The sequence below is a fragment of the Geotrypetes seraphini genome, chromosome 1, assembly GCF_902459505.1.
Source record: "Geotrypetes seraphini chromosome 1, aGeoSer1.1, whole genome shotgun sequence".
NCBI classification, from domain to species: domain Eukaryota; kingdom Metazoa; phylum Chordata; class Amphibia; order Gymnophiona; family Dermophiidae; genus Geotrypetes; species Geotrypetes seraphini.
The window spans coordinates 40,315,860-40,339,994 of record NC_047084.1 but is presented as its reverse complement, the minus strand read 5'-3'; the positions used below and the strand labels follow the sequence as shown (position 1 = coordinate 40,339,994).

The 24,135-nt window shown below is 42.2% G+C and overlaps 1 protein-coding gene across 5 annotated transcripts in view; it reads right to left on the bottom strand.

Moving 5' to 3' along the window:
* ADAMTS6 (ADAM metallopeptidase with thrombospondin type 1 motif 6) overlaps positions 1-24,135 on the bottom strand; it is a 662,036-nt gene that overhangs the window by 136,545 nt on the left and 501,356 nt on the right. For all 5 annotated transcript variants that reach the window (XM_033930281.1, XM_033930272.1, XM_033930267.1 and 2 more), the window contains 2 exons: positions 14,558-14,638; positions 686-849 (listed from right to left, as the gene is read on the bottom strand). In XM_033930281.1, coding sequence (XP_033786172.1) covers positions 686-849; positions 14,558-14,638 — 245 coding nt within the window. The remainder of the gene's footprint in view (positions 1-685; positions 850-14,557; positions 14,639-24,135) is intronic.

Below are 24,135 nucleotides of genomic sequence, written 5' to 3'. Positions count from 1 at the left end.
AAGGCCTGTCCATCCCTCTCGATTTTAAGTAAAATCGAGGGGTTTTAAGGCAGATGGAGGATTTAGAAAAAAAGATTGCTTAAAATCCACGACGGCTCATGGGGATTTCCTGAAGTAAAAAAAAATCCTTGAAGAAGGGTTTTAAAAATGGGAGACCTTTATTCTGGTTGCATAAACCTTCAAAATTTAGTTTCCCACTCCCCCGCCCCTTATTTTCCCCATAGGCTACAATAGCCTTACTCACTATTAATTGTCTAAGCAGTTTACATGCAGGTACTCAGTCATTTATCCCCATCAATCCCGGTGGGTTTACAATCTATCTAACATACCTGGGATAATGGAGGATTGAGCGACTTGCCCAGGAGCAACATTGGTCTTGAACCCAGAACCTCAGGGTGCTGAGGCTGTAGCTCTAACTGCTAGGCCACTCCTTCCTCCTATCCTTCTGGATATTCAGTGCTAGCATTTGAATATACAGGATTAATTAAGTCCATGGCTATTGGTGTTTTAAAAAAAAAAGGCTGACTGCTGCCAGTTGAAAGTTGACTGGGTTGTTTTTAACAATTTTATGTAATAAATAAAATGCCCTAATTCTTTTATTTGACGGACCATCTCATGTGCATATGTACATTACTGTGTAATTCTAGTAGCACTAAAGAAATGATAAGTAATAGTATCACTTTACCATGACAATGAGATTTTCAGTTGTGGGGCCCAAAGCGTCCAAAGATTCTGGTTCATCTGTTGGTCTCTTGTAATGGAAAGCAGTTCCAGCAACATCAAACTTTCTTGGCCAGTCAATAGTCCATGCTCCATTGATGTAGTAGTCATCCCCCTCAGATTTCAAAGCTAAAATTAAAAAAAAAAAAAACAACACCTATATAAATTATTTCAAAACCACTTTAAAATGGCTGTAAATATGGGAAATGGGACCATAAAGAGCAATGATGGTCCCATACTAATCATAGTCTTGTGTTACCAATGCACTCTATAAAGGGGTTGCGTTAAAAGAGATACGCAGAATACAAATTATTCAAAACACTGCTATAAAATTAATTAAGAAAAAGAAAAAATTCGATCATGTTACACCGCTTCTAAAGGAAGAACATTGGCTTCCAGTAAATTATAGAATCACTTATAAAATAGCTCTACTCACACATAAAACACTTATAAATAAAGCTCCCATATTTTTAGAAAGATATCTAATTCCATACTCCCCCATAAAATTCTTAAGATCTTTAGATAAAGCCCTGTTGGTAGTACCTTCCTTAAAAGTTTTATACTCTAAAAGAGATATGATTTTTTCTGTTACAGCTCCACAAATTTGGAATTCACTTCCACTTAATATAAGAGAAGAAAAATCTCTTAGTAAGTTCAAAAGTCTTCTAAAGAGCTGGCTATTCAAAGATGCTTTCCAATAGATTGGTCATACTCTACAATTGATTCAGGTAGACGATTTAATAGATTAAAGCGGGTATTTGTTCCCTTACCTTTTGTGTCTTAACCCTTCCCTGGTTTTACCTTTACTCTTAATTTTTAAAAAAAAATTGTATTTACGTTTATTGTTTTTACCCCTTCCCTCCCTTACATATAATATTGTATTGGTAATGAATATTATATTTGTAAGTTTTATAATGTTTTGTTTTTTTTATATAATTTTGGAACTTGTGTAATTCGCATTGGATTTGGACTATGCGAGGTAATCAAAATAATAAATAAACTTGAAACTTGAAACCACAGACTAAATAGGTTATGGGTCTGAGCACTTTACAAATATATTTTGATATAATCGTTTAAATATAGAGTACATAGAGCTGTGATTTTGAGATGAACCTTATAGTGTCATCACAGATTAATAATATTATTTTCCTACAAGTTTAAGCATTTTGTAAATATGACTGACCACAGAAAAAATTCCAAATAATTCTTGTCTAGCTTTGGATCAGGTTGCTCTTTGAATATTCCTAAATTCTTCAGGTGGAGAAAGAACATTGCTGGCCATAAAGAATGAAAAGCATATGAGAAATGCATTATTGGAAAACTACATTGTGGGATTTACACAATTCTATTCAATTGTATTATGCATATCTTACTGAAGTCTTATTTAGTAGTGTTATTCAAAGTACTAGGTCACAGCCATACCGTATTTTTTACTCCATTAGACGCACCTGACCATAAGATTAGAGGAGGAAAACAAGAAAAAAAACATTCTGAACCAAATTAAGAACATAAGAACATAAGCAATGCCTCTGCTGGGTCAGACCTGAGGTCCATCGTGCCCAGCAGTCCATTCACGTGGCGGCCCAACAGGTCAAGGACCTGTGCAGTAATCCTCTATATATACCCCTCTATCCCCTTTTCCAGCAGGAAATTGTCCAATCCTTTCTTGAACCCCAGTACTGTACTCTGCCCTATTACGCCCTCTGGAAGCGCATTCCAGGTGTCCACCAAATGTTGAGTAAAGAAGAACTTCCTAGCATTCGTTTTGAATCTGTCCCCTTTCAACTTTTCTGAATGCCCTTCATGATCTTGTAAGTCTCTATCATATCCCCTTTAAGTCTCCTCTTCTCCATGGAAAAGTCCCAGTTTTCCCAATCTCTCAGCATAAGAAAGGTTTTCCAAACCTTTTATCAGACGTGTCGCTCTCCTCTGAACCCTCTTGAGTATCGCCATATCCTTCTTAAGGTACTGCGACCAATACTGGACGCAGTACTCCAGATGTGGACGCACCATCGCCCGATACAACGGCAGGATAACTTCTTTCATTCTGGTTGTAATACCCTTCTTGGTATTCCTAGCATTCTGTTTGCCTTCTTAGCGGCCGCTACGCACTGTGCCGTCAGCTTCATTGTCATGTCCACCATTACCCCCAAGTCCCTTTCTTGGGTACTCTCATTCAATAACATCCCTCCCATCATATAGTTGTACCTGCATGCTTATATGTGATGAGCGTGTTGTCGAGGCAGTGGCTGACTTAGGATGGCGGCAGGCTTAGATGGGAGCCGGGAGGCGCTGACCGACGGCAAAGGCATCGGCCGAAGCGGGAGGGTAGCCGCATGGGGACCCCGAGGGAAGGAAGGCACCACTTTGGAATCGCTGCAGCACCCACAGACAGGTACTCACCCCTGGGCCACCATTGCTGAGTGCTCGTTTATTGAGGCAGTGCTCGGTTTACGAGACAAAAGTTTACTGAGTGTTTTGCTCATCTTGCATAACACTTGCAAACCGGTGCATTCGTAAACCGAGGTACCCTGTATTTTAATACTTATTACTACTACTTATCATTTCTATAGCACTGCCAGATGTACACAGCACTATACATTAAACATGTAAGAGAAAATCCCTGCTTGATAGAGCTTACAATCTAATACAGGATAAATAGGGGTTTGGAATTTCTCACAGAGGGAATGATAAAAGAGACATTGGTAAGAGTTAGGAGTTAAAAGCAGCCTTAAAAAGTGGGCTTTTAACCTACCAGAGGGATTTGAACACAACCAGAGACAGAGCTTGACATACTGACTTGGGCAATCTGTTCCAGGCACATGATGCAGCAAGAACACATTAAAATTTTTACTTAAGTAAAATATTATTATCTGATATAATATTTTTGAGTAAAAAGTGAAAGTATCACAACTACAACTATTGTTAAAATTTTTATCCCAACAAATTTATTGCTCTACAATTCCATTCACTTTGCTTTTAGTAAAACTACATCTTGAAAACTCATATGAGTGTGCGTGTGAGTTATTAGCCCCCCCCCCCCACACACACACACTTTTTTTTAACATAAGCGCGGAAGAGGTTTTCAGTGTTCCTATGAGCATCACAGAGCATTCAGCATGCCGGCCAGCGTTAAAAACTTCTTCTGTGCTTTTGTAAGGGGGGGAGGGTAATGCAGCACAGCTACATAGGTGTTCAACAACTGCACTAGCAATTGGAAGTTCCTTCAGATCAGACCAGGCTGCAATATTACTGGTGTTTTCTGACTGGGTCTGCAGGTATTGACAGTGGCGTACCAAGGGGGGGGGGGCGGGAGGGGCGGTCCGCCCCGGGTGCCAGCCCTGAAGGGGTGCTCCCGGCCTTGCCGTTCAGTCCCCCCACACCTCCGAAGGACCGCTCGCCCCACTGACCTTCCTGCACCACCTGTAAAGCAGCAAGCAGCAGGATCGCGAGGTCAGCTATCCCTGAGCTGCTTGGGCGCTGCTTCCTGCGCCGCGGTCCCGCCCCTCCTCTGACGTCAGAGGAGGGGCGGGAACGCGGCGCAGGAAGCAGTGCCTAAGCAGCACAGGGATAGCTGACGTCGCGATCCTGCTGCGGCTGCTTCATAGGTGATGCAGGAAGGTCAGTGGGGCGAGCGGTCCTTCGGGGGTGGTGGGGACTGAACGGCAAGGCCGGGAGCATAGGTAGTGCTGCTTCATAGGTGGTGCGGGGAGGCCAGGGGGGCGAGCGGTCCTTCAGGGTGGGGCGGGTGGGCAGGCAGGCAGGCATTCAAGGGGGAGGGGGGTGATAGGCAGGCAGGCCTTCAAGGGGGGGGGACAGGCCTTCGGGGGGGTGTGCAGACCTTCAAGGGGAAGGGACAGGCCTTCAAGAGGGGGGCAGGCAGGCCTTCAAGGGGGGACAGGTCTACAAGGGGGGACAGGTCTACAAGGGGGTGGGCAGGCCTACAAGGGGGTGGGACAGGCCTTCAGGGGGGGTGTAGGCCTTCAGGGGGGGTGCAGGACTTCAGGGGGCTGCAGGCCTTCAAGGGGGGGACAGGCCTTCAAGGGGGGGACAGGCAGGCAGGCCTACAAGGGGGGGGGACAGGCTTACAAGAGGGGGAACAGGCCTTCAGGGGGGTGCAGGCCTTTGGGGGGGGTGCAGACCTTCAAGGGGGGGACAGGCCTTCAAGGGGGGGACAGGCAGGCAGGTCTTCAAGGTGGGGGGACAGGCCTACAAGGGGGAGGGACAGGCCTTCAAGGGGGGGACAGGCCTACAAGGGGGTGGGACAGGCCTTCAAGGGGGGTGCAGGCCTTCAAGGGGGGACAGGCAGACCTTTAAGGGGGGACAGGCCTTTGGGGGGGACCCTGGTTTAGAAGTACACGGAGGGAAGGGGGTGTTCAAAGAGACGTGCATATGCCAAACTTTGGGGGGGGGATGAAGAAATAATGGGTCTGAAAATAGAGGAGAGGGAGAGAAATGATGGACCATGAGATTTAGGGAGGGAAGGAACTGAAAGGGAGAGAAATTGGACACAAGGGATGGTGTGGAGGAGGGATAGAGATACTGGATAGGAGGGTAATTGGGAAAAGAAAGGAAGAGATGGTGGACTCTGGGGTGGTGGGGAAGGAGGGAGAGATGCCGGATGAAAGGGTAGTTAAGAAAAGGTGGATCTGTGGAGGGAGATGAAAAAAAGGAAAGATACCAGACTTCCTGGGGAGGGAAGGGAAATGGAAAGGGAGGACAGAGTTGGCAGATGGATGGTTAGCACGCAGAAAGAAGAAAGATGGAGACCCTGGCAAGCAAGTTATCAGAAGAAAACCAGAGCCTTGGACCAACAAGATTTGAAATATAACCAGACAACAAAAGGTAGAAAAATTAATTTTATTTTCTGTTTTGTGATTTGAAATATAACCAGACAACAAAAGGTAGAAAAATTAATTTTATTTTCTGTTTTGTGATTATAATATGTCAGATTTGAAATGTGTATCCTGACAGAGCTGGTGTTGGACTGCAAACGTGAGCTAGGATTTAACAGAGAGAGGAAAAGTCCTTTTTGTTTCTTTATTTTATTTACACCACAGCGCCAGTGTGGTTAGGAGAAGCCAAAGGGGGTGAAAAAGCTATAAAACCCACCAGGAGTTTTGAAAAAAATCACCCAACTGGGCAGGAAAATCGAATTGAAAAACCAATTCAATAGGCTGAATCGAATCGAAATTTTTTTTCCTGAATCTGGCAGCATTAGTTTGCGCTACTGTCTTAGACTTTAGGACCTGGGATTGGGGAGAGATGGCATCCTCAGTACTTTATAATGCAAGTGAAACGAGGATTTGGACAGACTTTTGAAGGGTCTGCAGAAAAAAAATATTGTATAGGCCGGGGACATGAAACAGCAGGAAATGGGAACTTTTCTTCCTTCTATTTTTGTGAATGGAAAGGCTGAGGATGTCAGAGAGTTCAGTTAAAATATGTGCTTTATAAGAAAATATAATAATGTGTTTTATAAAGTTTATAGCATAGCTGGCCTACCCAGTGAGGTGTTTCTAGTGGTGGTGGTGGCAGCGTGTCAATGTGTTGAGAGGAAGAGGTGGTCTGGGAAATTTTGCTGAGCAAACTCCGGGCCCATTTCCACCCCCCAGTTAGTCCACTCCACTCAATTGGTTCACACACTGAGTGGGTCTTTGGGTGTTGTGTTGGGATCTCTTCCAGTGGTTTATCAGTATCTCCTTCTGGTCCAAGGAAGGAAACTTTGTTATCCTTAGCATTGACCTACAGAATATGTTTGTAACAGCGCTGCTTGTGTGGCATTAGGCTATGTAGTGATCGAAAGAAAAAAACAGACCTTTGCACATTTTTGCACTATATGGTGGGTGTATGAGGAGATTCACATTTCCTACACAGCTAAGTCCATGTGAAGTTACCTTGTGCTGTATTTGACATCTAGCAAGGTCTCTGTTTGAAAGGAAAGATCTAAACTTAAAAATGAAGTGGCCAGAAGTTATGGTAAAAGCAGATAGTGTAGCTGGTTTTAAGAAAGATTTGGACAAATTCCTGGAGGAAAAGTCCATAATCTGTTATTAAGACATGGGGGAAGTGTCTGCTTGCCCTGGATCGGTAGCATGGAATGTTGCTACTCTTTGGGTTTTGACCAGGTATTAGTGTCCTGGATTGGCTACCATGAGAATGGGCTACTGGGCATGATGGACCATTGGTCTGACCCAGTTAGGCTATTCTTATGTTATGTTCTCATCTGTAGGGGCCTTTGTTTTCACTTCTTATTTTAATGTATTTTTTTTCTGGGAACTTATCAGTGTTTTTTATAATGGGAACAAAAATGGAAGAGAATTAATGTGTGTGGGATGAGGGGGTAACTAATTTCTTCAGCTAAATAATTCAATCCACTTCAAACAGACATAGGAGAACTCACGCACCATTCACACACCCTCCAACCAAAAACGTCAAAAGAAAAAAACTGTTCGACAACCTCCTAGCCATTCGAGCTGCAACACTCGACCCCCAACCCTACAACCAATTGACATCGACCACATACTGCAAAACCTTCAAAAAGAAATAAAAACCCTTCTATTCAAAAAACACATAAAACCGAACTAACACAATCAGAACTGTCCCAAGCATCACCTGCAACTACTCCATATGTACTTCTGATGTCATGACAATTCAGACATAATTTACGTTATGTTATGTTTGGAATATAAGAAAATTTTCACTGCCTGTTTCTATTCTGACCATTTATTCCATTTCATGGTCATTACAAAAAATATTTTTTTTACATGGGAGGGGGTGTGTCAAAAAATGATGGGCCCCGGGTGCCACATACCCTAGGTACGCCACTGGGTATTGATCAAGGGAATCTCTGTCTGAAATAACAAAGACGACTTTATCACCATCACCGTCATCATATGCATCAGAAATATCGCTGTCCTAGTCATCCCTTGCATTTTTCTCTTTGTTATCACTGTTATGCTGTCCAAATACAGAGGTTTTCACAAAGTTGGAATCACTGACTGTTGTTTTAACAATTTTTTGTCTGATGGCAAACTCTGTTTAAGTATCTTTAAGAACCGATGCAAGAATGTCAAATGTATGGGAACCCTGCGGTCTTGAGGCCAGACAAGCAGACACTCACCCCAATATAAAATTGTCCATGGGATGACCAGCAGTCTGTTGAGGTAGAGACATATATGTCTGCTCTCCAAGAACTGCAACCAGTTTGTTTCACCTCTGCTTCAAAATGTCCCAACTCATCACTCTTCTGTTTGGCTGGAGACCAGTAAGCAATCAACAAACACGGGCAACTCCACTGTTCTCATAGGCTAAATTCACTGAATAGCAAAATTTAAGATGAGATGATGCACTATTTGCATAATGAAGTTTGCAATAGCAAAATCCTGTTCCAGGTTTTGCTGTTTCATTTGGTTTACTGGGGAATTGTCATTTATGTCTTGCATCAGCTTTTTTACTTTTTACTGCAAGAATCAGATGTAACTGAGTAAAAGTAGTACAAGAAAAATGCTAAAATTATTACTTCAGTAAAAGTAAAGTATGTTTCCTGTACTTCTTTACAAGTAAAAATGACAAAACTTTTACTTAAGTACAGTGCCTATTTACATTTACTTAGTTAGCAATATAACACAGCTATTTAGCAGAAAAGAATTTTGACTAAGGCTTCATTTTTATCCAAAAACCAAGTATGTCAGAGTTTCCTGTGTTTTAGGAAGCAGGCCCCCTGGCCCATCCCTCTTTGCCCTCCATCTGAACCCTACATCATACTACCCCTGTATACTTGTGACCCCTATGATTCCTCACTATGATGAAGATGCTGATGTCTGAGTTGATAAGGTAAGATAACAGTTTGCCTATGGGCGTCACTAGTCTGCATTCCACACTGGGGTCAAATCCTTGCCTAATGTGTAATTACCCCTAGTGAAGGAATCTTGTAGGTCATTTTTATCCAATAATACTATGAACTGCTTTGAAAGGCCTCTAAAGAAAGGTAAACCAAATATTAATAAAACCTGAAACTTGTAGCATTGATGCACCACTGCTTTGCTTTATGATTTGACCAAATGAATGGTTTTCTATGGATGCACTGCTACCATGTTTCCCCAGATCTAAAGTGGTGATACCTCTTTTAGATACACATGCAATAAAGAAAGCTAAACAAGAATATGAAGAACAACTTGCCAAAGAGACAAAAACTCGCAGTAACAATTTTTTTAGGTACATCAAAAGCAAAAAACCTATGAGGAAATTCATGGGACGTTTGAATGATCAAGGAGTAAAAGAGGTGCTCAGGGAGGATAAAGCCATAGCGGAGAGACTGAATGATTTCTTTGCTTTGGTTTTATGGAAGACAACAGATGGATGTGCTTTTAGTGACTTATTATATGGATACATATTTGTGTTTTGCACTTTTGATGTTTGGAAAATCAATAAAGAATTTTAAAAAAAGAAATCTACCTGAACCGGAAATGATTTTCAAGGGTGATAAGGCAGAGGAATTGAAAGAAATCTCGGTGAACCTGGAAGACGTACTAAGCCAAATTAACAAGTTAAAGAGTGATAAATCACCTGGACCAGATGGTATACATCCCAGGGTACTGAAAAATCTCAAACATGAAATTGCTGATCTGCTGACCTGTAGTTAAAATCGTCTCTAGTATCTGAAGATTGGAGGGTGGCTAGATTTTTTTAAAGTGTTCCAGGGGAGACCTGGGCAATTATAGACCAGTAAGCCTGACCTCAGTGCCAGGCAAAATAGTGGAAACAATTATAAATAAAATTGTGGAACATGTAGACAAACATGATTTAATGAGACAGAGTCAGCATGGGTTCAGCCGAGGGATGTCTTGCTTCATCAATTTGCTTCACTTCTTTGAAGGTGTGAATAAACATGTGGATAAAGGCAAGCTGTTTTAGATTTCCAGAAGGCTTTTGACAAAGTTCCTCATGGGAGGCTTCTAAGAAAATTAAAGAGCCATGGGATAGGAGGCAATGTTCAATTGTGAATTAAGAACTGGTTATCAGACTGAAAACAGAGAGTAGGGTTGAATGGCCATTTTTCTCAGTGATGTGCCACAAGTATCTATGCTGGGACTAGTGCTATTTAACTAATTTATAAATGGTCTAGAAATTGGAATTACGAGCGAGGTGAGCAAATTTGCAGATGACACTAAACTGTTCAAAGTTGTTAAAACGCATGTGGACTGTGAAAACTGCAGGAAGACCTTAGGAAATTGGAAGACTGGGCATCCAAATGGCAGATTAAATTTAATGTGGACAAATGCAAAGTGATGCACATTGGGAAGAATAATTCAAATCATAGTTATCGGATGCTAGAGACCATCTTAGGAATCAGCACTCAAGAAAAGGATCTGGATGTCATCGTAAACAATACGCTGAAGCCTTCCGACCAATGTGCGGAAGCAGTCAAGAAGGTAAACAGGATGCTAAGAATTATTAGAAAAGGGATGGTTAACAAGACTAATAATGTTATTATGCCTCTGTATCGCTCAATGGTGTGACTTCACCTTGAGTATTGTGTTCGGTTCTGGCCTCCTTTTCTCAAAAATGATATAGCGGCACTAGAAAAAGTTCAATAAAGAGTGACCAAGATGATAAAGGGGATGGAACTCCTCTCATGAAAGACTAAAAAGATTAGGGCTCTTCAGCTTGAAAAAGAGATAGCTGATGAGAGATATGATTGAAGTCTATAAAATCCTGTGTGCTGTAGAACGAGCACAAATGGATCGATTTTTTTTACTGCATCAAGATTTACAAAGACTAGGGGGACACTCGATGAAGTTACAGAGTAATACTTTTTAAAATATATATTTTTTTTTATTAAGCTAGCAATAGAAATTACAACGCAGAATACTACTACCACTATTAATACTAGAACACAAAGTTCAAAGACAATGAACAGTAATCAGAAGTATTAGAATATAAATGTTCTTATATTTTCACCCCCCCCCCCCTTATGGCTGCAGGAGCCACTTATATGGCAGTACAAAAGGATTTGGGGTTTTTTTTTGAGGGGGGTTAACATTTTTCACCATGAATGCAGTGATTAGAGTGTCTTATGGGCCTGGGTCCTCCTCTCCATGGTTCACTAACCCACCCCCAAGACAACTTAAGCCATCTCTGTGCAGCTCTACTAGGCTTTCCTATGCTAGGCTGCCAGGTGCAGATGTCCTTTGGGAAGATATGTACAGTTGTTATTAAGATTTTTATGGGGGGGGTCAGTGATCACTGGGGCAATGTGTGGGGGTCTGCACTTTGTGTACTTATCTGGTCACTTTGGATACCTTCTGGGGACTTAGACCTGGTTTTAGATGGCCTAAGTCACAACGTCCAAGTTCTGTATTGGCAGTGTTGTAAAATTTTTGGTTATACATGCAGTACGATTAAGTCTAGGACAACCCACGTCCCGCCCAAATCCCGCCCTCAAAACTCCTCCTGAAACACCTCTTTTAGCTCTGGTCGTTCAGCAGCACTGTGAAGGCCTGGGTCATTTTTAAATACATCTAAAACCCGGTTCGATTATCGGTACTTGGACGACTTGTCTCACTGATCATCCAAGTGCCAATTTAGGCTGGTTTTTAGATGTTTCTCTGATTCGATTATGAGCCCCATACTGTTTGTATTGCATTTAGTTTTGAAAAACACTTAGGTGAGCTGTCTTGCTTGATCGGTGGTACAGTAAATTCCTGGAAATAAATAAAATATAGGACCAGATGCCCAAAATCAGATTTACTCTGCAAGGTGGATTATTCATTATGCAATTATTTAACACTGGCTTTTACTGAACCATAGTAGAGCTTTTTACCGCAGACCAGTGAGTTAAATGCTCTGATACTCCAAGGAATTCTAGGAGCGTTGGTGCATTTACCATGCCAGTCCATAGTAAAAACCTCTACTGCCAGTGTTAATGCATTATATAGCAAATATCTATTCAAAAAAACTCATGTACACTTAATATATTATATAGCAATTGTCTGTTAAAAAAAATTCACTTATTTATTTATTCATTTTTATAGCCTGCCCTCCCCAGGAGCCCAGAACGGGTTACAAAGATACATACACAAAGCTTTCATCAAACAACTACACTGGCTTCCAATATCATCCCAGATAAACTTCAAAATTTCATGCATCTTACACCATATACTGAACGGAAACTCAGCTGCTCCCCTCATCCAGCTATTCTCAACGGCCTGGTCAATATCCAGAAGAATCCTTAACAGACTTCAACTAAACCTGCCATCCACAAAGAACCTCCACGACAAGCGAATCTTCCACTCCATGCTAACATACCTAGGAGTAAAAACCTGGAATGACCTCCCAGATGAAATCAGGAAGGAGGCAAACTATACCTCATTCAGGAAAAACCTGAAGACTCATCTATTTGACAATTAAATGTCTTAGCTTCTATTTTGGCTACTTTCCATCCTCCTTCCCGCCACCTAGGCACCACCCCTTATCTTCCCAGTCCCCTTCCATTCCTCCCCCTCTTCCTCTTGATCACCAATCAGTCGCCTAGAGTTTGCAAAGGTTTGTGTGAGTCACAAATGGAAGGTTAGATTAGATTAGATATGTACACTACAGAGTCAATAACATGCTACAGGATCAAGAAACAAAGCTATAACATAATTTATAGAGAATGTGAATAAGAACACATGCTTTGCAGAATCTAAGAAAATGAAACCACAGAGTCACAAATGGGTATTAACATATCTGCAGTGAACGGTAGAAGAACTGGTTAGCAGGCACAGATGTTGTGAGGTAAGGTACGTCGAAGCAAGGTCTGTTAAAGTTTGAGACCAGAATTAATCCAGTCCATGAAAAGAAGCATCTTTATTGCTTTCCGGAAGGGCAGTAGGTTATTAATTGCCCTCATGGCAGGAGGGAGTTGATTCCATAATTTAGGTATGCTATAGAAATATGATCACTTTCGGGCTGTCTCCTGGTGGAGGCTGTTTGCTGGAGGGTTGGAAAGTCTGAGTTCCCGTTGTGAACGGAAGGGCCATTGATAGTGGTATATTGGGAGTTTATCATGTGCAGAAGGAAAACTGAAGGGGGCAGCAGAGCCCTCTAGTGAAGGAGGAGGGATTCAAAAGCTGGAATGGATTCCTTTTGCATGGCTCACGAGCACTGGGATATTACCCATTTGTCCAGAATGTCCTACTGCACTAGAATACATGTCTTTATAAAATAATAGCCTAAGTGGCAAAAATTTCATCTAGTATTATGGCACAGACATTTACATCTGCCCTGGAACAAATGTTTATACCCACATCTATAATTTTTAATTATCCACACAAATTAACATAGGGGTCCTTTAATTAAGGCGCGCTAACCGATTTAGTGCGCACTAAATGCTAAGGCATCCATTATATTCTATGGGCTCCTTAGCATTTAGTGCTCGCTAACTCAGTTAGCACACCTTAATAAAAGGACCCCCCCCCCTCCATATTTTACTAACTTTGGGCATACTTACAAATGCTGCTTATGCTTCACCCAAGCTCCACCCCTGAACATACCCACTGGCAAAGTAATCACCTTTGTGCTTTGGTGCATGCTCTTATGCTACTTATAAACGTAGAAACATGATGGCAGATAAAGGCCAAATGGCCCATCTAGTCTGCCCATGCGCAGTAACCATTATCTCTTTTTCTCTCCGAGAGATCCCACATGCCTAACCCAGGCCCTTTTGAATTCAGACACAGTCTCTGTCTCCACCACCTCTTCCGGGAGACTGTTCCGCGCATCTACCACCCTTTCTGTAAAAAAAGTATTTCTTTAGATTACTCCAGAGCCTATCACCTAACTTCATCCTATGCCTTCTCATTGTAGTTTCCTTTAAAATGAAAGAGACTCAACTCATGCACATTTATATTGCATAGGTATTTAAACGTCTCTATCATATCTCCCCTCTCCCGGAAGTCATTTATGCGCGTAAGGGGTGTGAAAATGACTATATAAAATTACCTCTTAAATACAACAAAAGATATATTTTAAGCACCTGTAAAAAAAGATGACCATTGGGCTCCACAGCACAAAACAACTTAGGTGGTCCTGCACAATGATGCACAGTTGGTAGCTCTGAACATGTGTGGCACACTGCTCTAAGAAACCCATGCAGTTTACAAAGCTTTGTTTATTTTCTCTCTGACCCAAATTCCAAGTGATGACATTGCCTTTCTTTGGGACATATCTAGCTTGTCCTCAGAAACATCATCCTACTGATAAAACCCCCCCAAAAATACCAAACAACCAATCCTCCCAAACAATGATGCAGAAGATGATGGCAGATTAAAACTAAAATGGCCTATCTATTCTGTCCAATAAGGGGGTTAGGTAAATATATTGGATTTTTGTTTGGAAATATAAAAACCAATGAAGAAAATCAAACTATAACGCCAGTAGCTATCCACATGTTTTAGTATGTCAATTGAAGTTTGTTGGCTCCTAAAGAGCAGATGAAAACTGAACATATGGTTATGTGAGGAAAGAAGAAAAACAAATATTTTTTTAAGATAAAGTTTAATTTCCTCTCCAATTTTTCCCAAGTCTCTGATATAACTCTGATGTAACTTTTTTTTGTAAAATTGTTCTCTCTGACTCCCTCACCCCTCTCCAGTAAGTTCCTTCCAAGATGACTGAAAACCTGATATGAACTTTCTCAAAGTGGTAAAAACAAACAAGCCCCGCATTATATAGCTAAAATCATTATGAGAAAGATTTCTTCAATCTAAACTAAAGCATTTTCATTTCAAGATCATACTGGACATAATTCATGTTTACATTCCACACTTTCCTTAGGGGAAGAAATAAAACTTACCTATATAGTTCTTTGACATTGCAACTTCTTTTATTTCAATGTGAACTGAACCTCTTGGAATTTGAACTACTTCCATGTAGCCTAGAAGGCAAAATAGGCAGCCTGTTATTACCAATGTTTGGAATTTCAGGCAGGAAACAAGTCATCAATAAATTAGGCAGATACATGAACACTTCTTAAAAGTGGGATTCCACTGATATCACCAGAATGTACTTTTTTTTTTTTTTTTGCTACAGTGATAAAATAATCTTGAAATCTGAAAAGGAAACCTTCCTGTAAACTGTAAACCAGGTGTCTGAGTATTTGGGACAGGACAGATAGTGACAGTATCTCATCTCTTGATTCTGAATATCTGCTGGCAGGCACTCATGTGTGGGTTCTGTCTCCTTTCATGCCACAGAAACACTAACTAGCCTGAGGCAATGACTGCAAAGAAACAAAGTATTGCAAAATTGAGTCCTGGGGCTACAAGCAATCTATAAGGCTGCTTCATCAACTATCCCTTAGACTCAAAGTCACCCCCTCCATTATCATCCTTATTTAGTTAATATAGGATTACCAAATGGCTTCCAGTCATGCATATAGTGGGGGGGTAAGCCCAAGATTGTCACAGTCTCTTTTTAATGAGCAGGAGCCATTTGGTAACCAGAGTGTGGCGCAGTGGTTAAAGCTACAGCCTCAGCACTCTAAGGTTGTGGGTTCAAACCTACACTGCCCCTTGTGACCCTGGGCAAGTCACTTAACCCCCTCCCCAAAATTGCCCTAGATACATTAGATAGATTATGAGCCCACCAGGACAGACAGGGGAAAATGCCTGAGTACCTGAATAAATTAATGTAAACCGTTCTGAGTTCCCCTGGGGAAAATTGAATGAATAAATAATCAAATACCATGTAAAAATTCCAATTTCAGAACTTGTTCAAATGAGGACAGCAGAGTATTTTGCATGCTATATTACAGTATATATATTTATATAAACCACTAACAGAATTTAATAATTTATCATAAAAAGAATTTGGATGGAATTCAATAATTTACTATAAAAAGAAGTTTACCTCATTAACTTATTTTATGAGATTAAGCAGATTTTTCTGACCAATGATTCGAAAATACAGCCATAAGCATCTCATGGTACTGTTGAGCGGGGTGTCTGAAGTCTTTCCTTCTTTTTTAAAAAGAGTCAGACATAATTTGGGAGAAAATATCTTTTGCCATTTTCAAATTGCAATTTGCCACAAAGAAGCTATACACTACAGGAGGAATTAAGATTCATGGTATACCTTTCTATGGTACAATCAAAGCAGTTTGCATTTATTAGATACAGGTACTTTCTCTGTCACTAGAGTGCTCACAATTAGGGTTACCATATGGCTCCAGAAAAAGGAGGACAGATTGAGATATCCGGATTTTACTTCCATTGCTTTCAATGGAAATAAAACCTAGATGTCTCTATCTATCCTCCTTAATTCCAACGCTTTAAATGGAAGTAAAACCTGGATGTCTCAATCCGTTCTCCTTTTTCTAGAGCCATATGGTAACCCTACTCACAATTTAAGGGAGGAATAGCTTAATGGTTAGTGCAGTGGACTACAATCCTGGGGAACTGGCTTCAAGTCCTACTGCAGCTCTCTCCATTGCCCCAGGTACAAAAAATAAATGAATAAAAAATCTTAGATTATGAGTCCACTTGGGACAGAGAAAGTACCTGTATATACATGTATATAGCACTGCATATGTTTAGTAGCATTATAGGAATGATTATTAATAGTAGTAATACTTGGGGCAATGCAGGATTAAGGGGTCCTCCTCTCTGAAAGAACACCAGCTTGTAGTGGTGGAGGGGCTTTTGTGTTTAAATGAATTGGAGGGCTATGCTGTAGGGTCACCCTTATCAGACAGGCCTTTGAGGAGAAACCAGATTAAGAGTGTCTCAAATTTGCAAGAGTCAAGATATGGTGATTTGAAGAGGAGAGCAAGATGATGCGCCAATGGCACTAACTAAGATGGGGAAGAGAAGGTGAAAGATTGGAACATACCCTCTGGTTCGGGCTTCCACTCCCCATCTGAGGCAGTCAATGTTGGAAGTTTAAAGCCTCCGACATCCGGGCACACTGGCTGGAACTTTGGGCGGGTTCATTAAGCCCTGAGATTTATCTCCCACCCCAGTGGTCCGGAAGTGTAACGGCATCAGGAAGCATGGTGCAGTGGGAGGTGTCTGCCTCTGATTTAGCTGTCTCTGCTGGAGAGACTCCTGCTGCCATTCCTTGCCAAGTAGATTGGTTGAGGCAGCTATTCGGAGAGCTTCTGCTGTGGCCTCCAGAGCAGATAAGTTATCTACAATGCCTTCTGGAAGAACCCCAATGTTGGATTATTGGCAGAAGTAACAATGAAGTTAATATGGGAAGCATTTTAGAGCCTGGACAGGTGTTGTTAGGCATTGTCTTCTCAATTTTCTAAATGCAATGCAGATTTTTCTACCCAACTTAGACTCAGGTTCAGACCCAGAGCTTGCATGCTTCCATATGAATTTAACTGAGTTTCTCGAGTCATCTATGGAACTGATATCAGGGAAGTCAACTCTTGTCACTTTTGTGTTGGAGCCTATCTATATCTTGGTGTAGAAATAATACTTTAGGCAAATGAACCAGATTTTTTTGGGGAGAGGGGATTGGCACTGGTAGCCCTTGAGGGGGTCAACAGGAGCACCACACCACGAGGAAAAACATCAAAGAAGGTAAACAGCCGGGAATTAATTTGCCTATACACAAATGCTAGGAGCCTAAGAACCAAAATGGGAGAGCTAGAACTTATAGCCAGTAAGGAGGACCTAGACATAATTGGAGTCACAGAAACATGGTGGTCCGAGGACAACAAATGGGATGTGGTCCTACCAGGTACAAACTCTATAGGAGGGACAGGACACACAAGAAGGGTGGAGGAATAGCGCTATATATAAAGGACTCCATACCTTCGAACAGGATGGAAACAACAGTAAGGGCGGACGGCTTGGAATCGCTATGGGTTAAGCTGACAGGAAGAAATGGAGCAGATATAAAATTGGGACTGTACTATCGCCCGCCAGGACAACCGGAGGCAAACGACCAGGACCTGGAGGCTGAAATGAGGCAGGTAAGCAAAAGCGGAAGTGTGGTGGTAATGGGGGATTTCAACTACCCTGGAATAGACTGGAGCATTGGACACTCAAATTGCAAGAGAGAAACAAAATTCCTGGAGGCGGTGAGGGACTGTTTCATGGAACAGCTGGTCACGGAACCAACATGAGGAGATGCCACTCTTGACCTAATCCTCAATGGGCTAGAGGGACCCTCAAAGGAGGTAGTAGTACTAGAGCCACTAGGAAACAGCGATCACAACATGATCCAATGCAAGCTAGAAACGGGAACATCAAAGGTGAAAAGAACTACAACGACAGCGCTCAATTTTAGAAAAGGAAATTATGAGGCCATGAGGAAAATGGTGGGGAAGAAACTCAGCAACAGCTCAGGGAAGATGGCGACCGTAAAAGAAGCCTGGGCCCTACTCAAGGGCACGGTTCACGAAGCACAAAACCTGTACATCCCCAGTTTTAGGAAAGGGTGCAAAACAAATCGGACAAAAAACCCGGCGTGGATAACAAATGAAGTGAAAAAGGCAATAACTGACAAGAAAACATCGTTCAGAAAATGGAAAAAGGACCCAACAAAGGACAATCAGAAGGAGCACAAAAGGCAACAAAAAGACTGTCAGCGAGTGGTTAGGAAAGCGAAAAGAGAATATGAGGAGAGACTGGTGGGGGAAGCAAGAAACTTTAAACCATTCTTCCGGTATGTGAAGGGGAAACAACCAGCCAGGGAGGAAGTGGGACTATTGGACGATGGAGACAGGAAGGGAGTGGTAAAGGAGGAAAGAGAGATAGCTGACAGGTTAAACAACTTCTTCTCGTCAGTCTTCACGAGAGAGGACACATCCAATATCCCAGAACCTGAGGAGATCATAAACAGAGACCAAGATGAAAAGCTGGTCCAACTAGAGGTAAGCCGAGAGGATGTCCTCCGACAGGTGGATAGACTGAAAAGCGACAAATCACCTGGTCCAGACGGCATCCACCCAAGGATACTAAAAGAACTGAGAAACGAAATAGCGGAAACAATTCGCCAAATATGTAACCTATCCTTAAAAACTGGGGAGATCCCAGAGGACTGGAAAATAGCAAACGTCACGCCCATCTTTAAGAAGGGATCAAGGGGTGACCCGGGAAACTACAGGCCGGTGATCTTGACCTCGGTCCTGGGAAAGATGATGGAAGCGCTGGTTAAGGACACAATCTGCAAACACATAAAAAACAATGGACAACTGAAGGCGAGCCAGCACGGTTTCTGCAAGGGGAAGTCATGCCTCACGAACCTCCTGTACTTCTTTGAGGGAATAAACAGCCAGATGGATAAAGGGGAACCCATAGACATCATTTACCTTGACTTCCAAAAAGCCTTTGACAAGGTACCTCACGAACGACTACTCAAGAAGCTGTGGAACCATGGGGTGCAAGGAGATGTCCACCGATGGATCAAACATTGGCTGGCAGGCAGGAAACAGAGGGTTGGAGTAAAGGGCCATTACTCAGACTGGCAATGGGTCACGAGCGGAGTCCCGCAGGGATCGGTGCTGGGACCGCTCCTGTTCAATATATTTATTAATGACCTGGAGACGGGGACGAAATGTGAGGTTGTTAAATTTGCTGATGACACCAAACTCTGCGGCAGGGTTAGAACCACGGAAGACTGCGAAGACCTACAAAGGGACCTAACAAAACTGGAAGAGTGGGCAAAAAAGTGGCAGATGAGTTTTAATATAGAGAAATGCAAGGTCATGCATGTAGGGAAAAAGAACCCAATGTTCAGCTACAAAATGGGGGGATCACTGCTAGGGGTGAGCAATCTTGAAAGAGACCTGGGGGTGATGGTGGACACAACATTGAAACCATCGGCACAGTGTGCGACAGCCTCAAAGAAAGCAAACAGGATGTTAGGTATCATTAAAAAGGGTATCACAACCAGGACGAAGGAAGTCATCATGCCGCTGTATCGTGCAATGGTGCGACCGCACCTGGAGTACTGTGTCCAGTACTGGTCGCCGTACCTCAAGAAGTACATGGCGGTTCTTGAGGGGGTCCAGAGGAGAGCGACTAAACTGATAAAAGGTTTGGAAAACTTTTCATACGCTGACAGGTTGAAAATGCTGGGGCTGTTCTCCCTGGAGAAGAGGAGACTTAGAGGAGACATGATAGAAACCTTCAAAATCCTGAAGCGCATAGAGAAGGTAGACAGGGACAGATTCTTCAGATTGTGGGGAACCACAAATACTAGGGGTCACTCGGCGAAATTGAAAGGGGACAGGTTTAGAACAAATGCTAGGAAGTTCTTTTTTACCCAGAGGGTGGTGGACACATGGAACGCGCTTCCGGAGGTTGTGATAAGCCAGAGCACAGTACAGGGGTTCAAGGAAGGTTTAGATAGATTCCTAAAGGATAAGGGGATTGAGGGGTACAGATAAAAGCAGAGGTAGGTTATAGAGATGGTAAAGAAACCACTTCAGAGGTCATAGACCTGATGGGCCGCCACGAGAGCGGACTGCTGGGTGCGATGGACCTCTGGTCTGACCCAGCGGAGGCAACTCTTATGTTCTTATAAGAATTTTTTCTGACTTGTTATGTGTAACTCATAAGAACATAAGAATTGCCGCTGCTGGGTCAGACCAGTGGACAATCGCGCCCAGCAGTCCGCTCACGCAGCAGCCCCCAGATCAAAGACCAATGCCCTAACCGAGACCACCCTACCTGCGTTTGTTCTGGTTCAGCAGGAACTTGTCCAACCTTGTCTTGAATTCCTGGAGGGTGTTTTTCCCTTATAAAAGACTCCGGCAGAGCATTCCAGTTCTCTACCACTCTGAATTTAGAAAAAGCTTTTTGGCCTTAAGGCCAAGGGTTTTGGCTCTACCTGGGACATTTATTTTGAAATTTCCTTCACATTGTTTTGAGTATAATTCATATTTGTTTCTGAAGCTGAAACAATTTCTGGAATGTTTGATTGCTAAGAAAGTCCAGTAGTTTCTAATGCTTAAACATAGGCCCTTAACCAGTTGTTCTAAATCATTGTGCAACTCTTTATAAAGGCTATATTTTTTCCCTTTATTCTTGTGTAATTTTGACTCTCCAATTGTGGGTTAAAGCATGATGTTTAATATTTTCTTTTCATCTTCAATATACTTGATCTTATTTCATATTACTGCTCACGCATTTCTCTGAATATCTTGTATGGGATAAAAGTTTCATAAATACAAAAAAGGGTTCTTTAACTAAGGGCTCTTTTTACAAAGGCGTGCTAGGGCCTTAACACGTGGAATAGCGCGCGCTAAATTGCCATGCACGCTAGCCGCTACCGCCTCCTTTTGAGCAGGTGGTAGATTTTCAGCTAGCGCACCCTATAGCGTGCGCTAATCCGGTGCGTGCACTAAAACCGCTAGCGCACCTTCGTAAAAGGAGCCCTATGGTGCATCTAATGATTAGAGTGCACCAAATGCTGCACAGCTCATTACATACCTATGGGCTGCATGGCACTTAATGCACACTAATTCATTAAAGTGCACTAAAGGGCTCATTTTCAAAAAAGACATAAAAAAACAGCATAAACCGGCACTTGGGACATTCTAATTGCCAAAACGTTCAAGTGACAATTTTTGAAACTGACATCCTAGACATCCTGCTAGGCTTCTTGTTCACAGTGCGTCCAAAGTTCAAGGGGGCATGTTGGATGCGTGTTATGGGTGGGATTTAGGCATGCTTAGCACTTAGATGTCTTGCAGCGATAAACATTTTCCAAGGAGTCCAGGATGCCTTTTAGACATCCCAAGCTATATCTGTAGTCAACCACAGAGAGGGGGGACCCAGGTCCATATCCCACCCTACCTAATATATTTATGGTGGAAAGTGTGAGCTTACCAAAAACCTACTACCTGTATACTGCCATATAGGTGACACCTGCAGCCATAAAGGTTATTGGGGTCATAGACAGGTGGGGAGAGTTTTGGAGAGCTCATCATACATTATAAGGGGGTTCTGGTGAGATTTATGCCTCATACCCTTTATGTGAAGTTCACAGCAGTGCCCCCTAAGGTGCCCCACTGCTCTACTGGCATGTCTGTGTGGCCAGGTTAGTATAAACTGTGGCCCCGCCTACATCCAAATGGCTTGGTTTTGGATGTTTTATTTATAAATGATCTGGAAATTGGATCGATGAGTGAGGTGATTAAATCTGATGATGACACTAAACTGTTAAAAATTATTAAAATGGATGCAGTTTGTGAAACGTTGCAGGCAGACCTTAGGAAATTGGAAGACTGGGTATCCAAGTGGCAGATGAAATTTAATGTGGACAAATGGAAAGTGATGTACATTGGGAAGAATAACCCAAATCACAGTTACCGGATGCTAGGATCCACCTTGGGGGTTAGAAAAGGATCTGGGTGTCATTGTAGACAATATGATGAAACCTACCACCCTATGAGTGGCTGCGGCCCAAAAAGCAAACAAGATGCTAGGAATTATTTTAAAAGGGATGGTTAACAAGACTAAGAATGTTATAATGCATCTGTATCGCTCCATGGTACGACCTCACCTGGAGTATTATGTTCAATTCTGGTCTCCTTATCTCAAGAAAGATATAGCGGCACTAGAAAAGGTTCAAAGAAGAGAAACCAAGATGATAAAGGGAATGGAATTCCTCTCATATGAGGAAAGACTAAAAAGGTGAGGGCTCTTCAGTTTGGAAAAGAGACAGCTGAGGGGAGATATGATTGAAGTCTACAAAATCTCAAGTGGAGAAGAATGGGTACAAGTTGATATATTTGCCGGCTGTTATTATGAAATTTTTTTATGCTATTGCTGTACTATCGCTGTAGCTTTTCATTATTGTTAACTGCATAGAACTGAAAGGTACTGCAGTATAAAAATAAAAAATTATTATTATTATTATTTTCACTCCGTCAAAAATTACAAAGACTAGGGGACACTCAATGAAGTTACAGGGAAATACTTTTAAAACCAGTAGTAGGAAATATCTTTTCACTCAGAGAATAGTTAAGCTCTGGAACGCATTGCCAGAGGTTGTGGTAAGAGCGGATAGCATAGCTGGTTTTAAGAAAGGTTTGGACAATTTCCTGGAGGAAAAGTCCATAGTCTGTTATTGAGACAGATATGAGTGAAGCCAATGCTTGCTCTGGATCGGTAGCATGGAATGTTGCTACTCTTTGGGCTTTGGCCAGGTACTAGTGACCTGGATTGGCCACTGTGAGAATGGGCTACTGGGCTTGATGGACCATTGGTCTGACCCAGTAAGGCTATTCTTATGTTCTTGAATTTGGATTTTTTTCTTTTTTGAAAATGGCGAAAAAGTTGAATGTCCTAAGGATAAAGCCGTCCAGATAGGCGATTTTCAAAACAAAAAATTATAAGATGTCTAGCGGTTTTGAAAATGGACATTTTTGTCTCCCAATTTTTGGACACATTTCTCAAGATGTCCTAATTAGCCTTAGACACACTATCAAAAATGGCCCTCTAAATCTGTTAGCACACCTTAGTAAAGGCATAGGCACCAGATCTGTGGATGTTGTGGGTGTCTGAGCACCCCTAATACTTTTCCCTTTAAAGCTGGAGATCTGTAGCAGCTAGCTCCAGAGCTAAAAGAAAAAAAGGAAGGAAGTGGTGGGGCCGCTGGATGACCATGGAATAAAGGGAGTGCTAAAGGAGGACAAAGCTATCGCCGACAAACTGAACACATTTTTTTTGCATCTGTACCGAAGAGGATATACAACATAGGAAACAAAGACGGGAAACTCACAGGGTTGACGGTCAGTTGAAAAGAGGTATGCACGCAGACTGATAGGCTTAAAAATGATAAATCCCCGGGACCAGATGGCATCCTTCCAAGGGTAATCAAAGAACTGAAAGGGGCTATAGCTGAACTGCTTCAACTAATAGCCAATCTGTCGATCAAATCAGGAAGGATTCCAGAAGACTGGAAAGTGGCAAATGTTACGCCGATCTTCAAGAAAGGTTCAAGCAAAAATCCGGGAATCTACAAACCGGTAAGTCTGACCTCAGTACAAGGAAAGATGGTAGAGGCGCTGGTAAAGGACCACATCATTGATCACCTTGATGGACACAATCTGATAAGGACCAGCCAGCACGGCTTCAGCAAGGGAAGATCTTGCTTGACTAACTTGCTGCATTTCTTCGAGGGAGTAAGCAGGCAGATAGACAAGGGTGGCCCAGTCGACATCGTATATCTTGATTTTCAGAAAGCGTTTGACAAGGTTCCGCATGAACGACTACTTTGAAAAATTGCAAGCCATGGAATCAAGGGTGAAATACTCATGTGGATTAAAAACTGTCTGGCAGATAGGAAACAGAGAGTGGGGGTAAAAGGACAATGCTCGGACTGCAGGGCTTGGCACTTGGACCCGTGCTCTTCAACATATTTATAAACAACCTGGAAATTAGTACGACGAGTGAGGTGATTAAATTT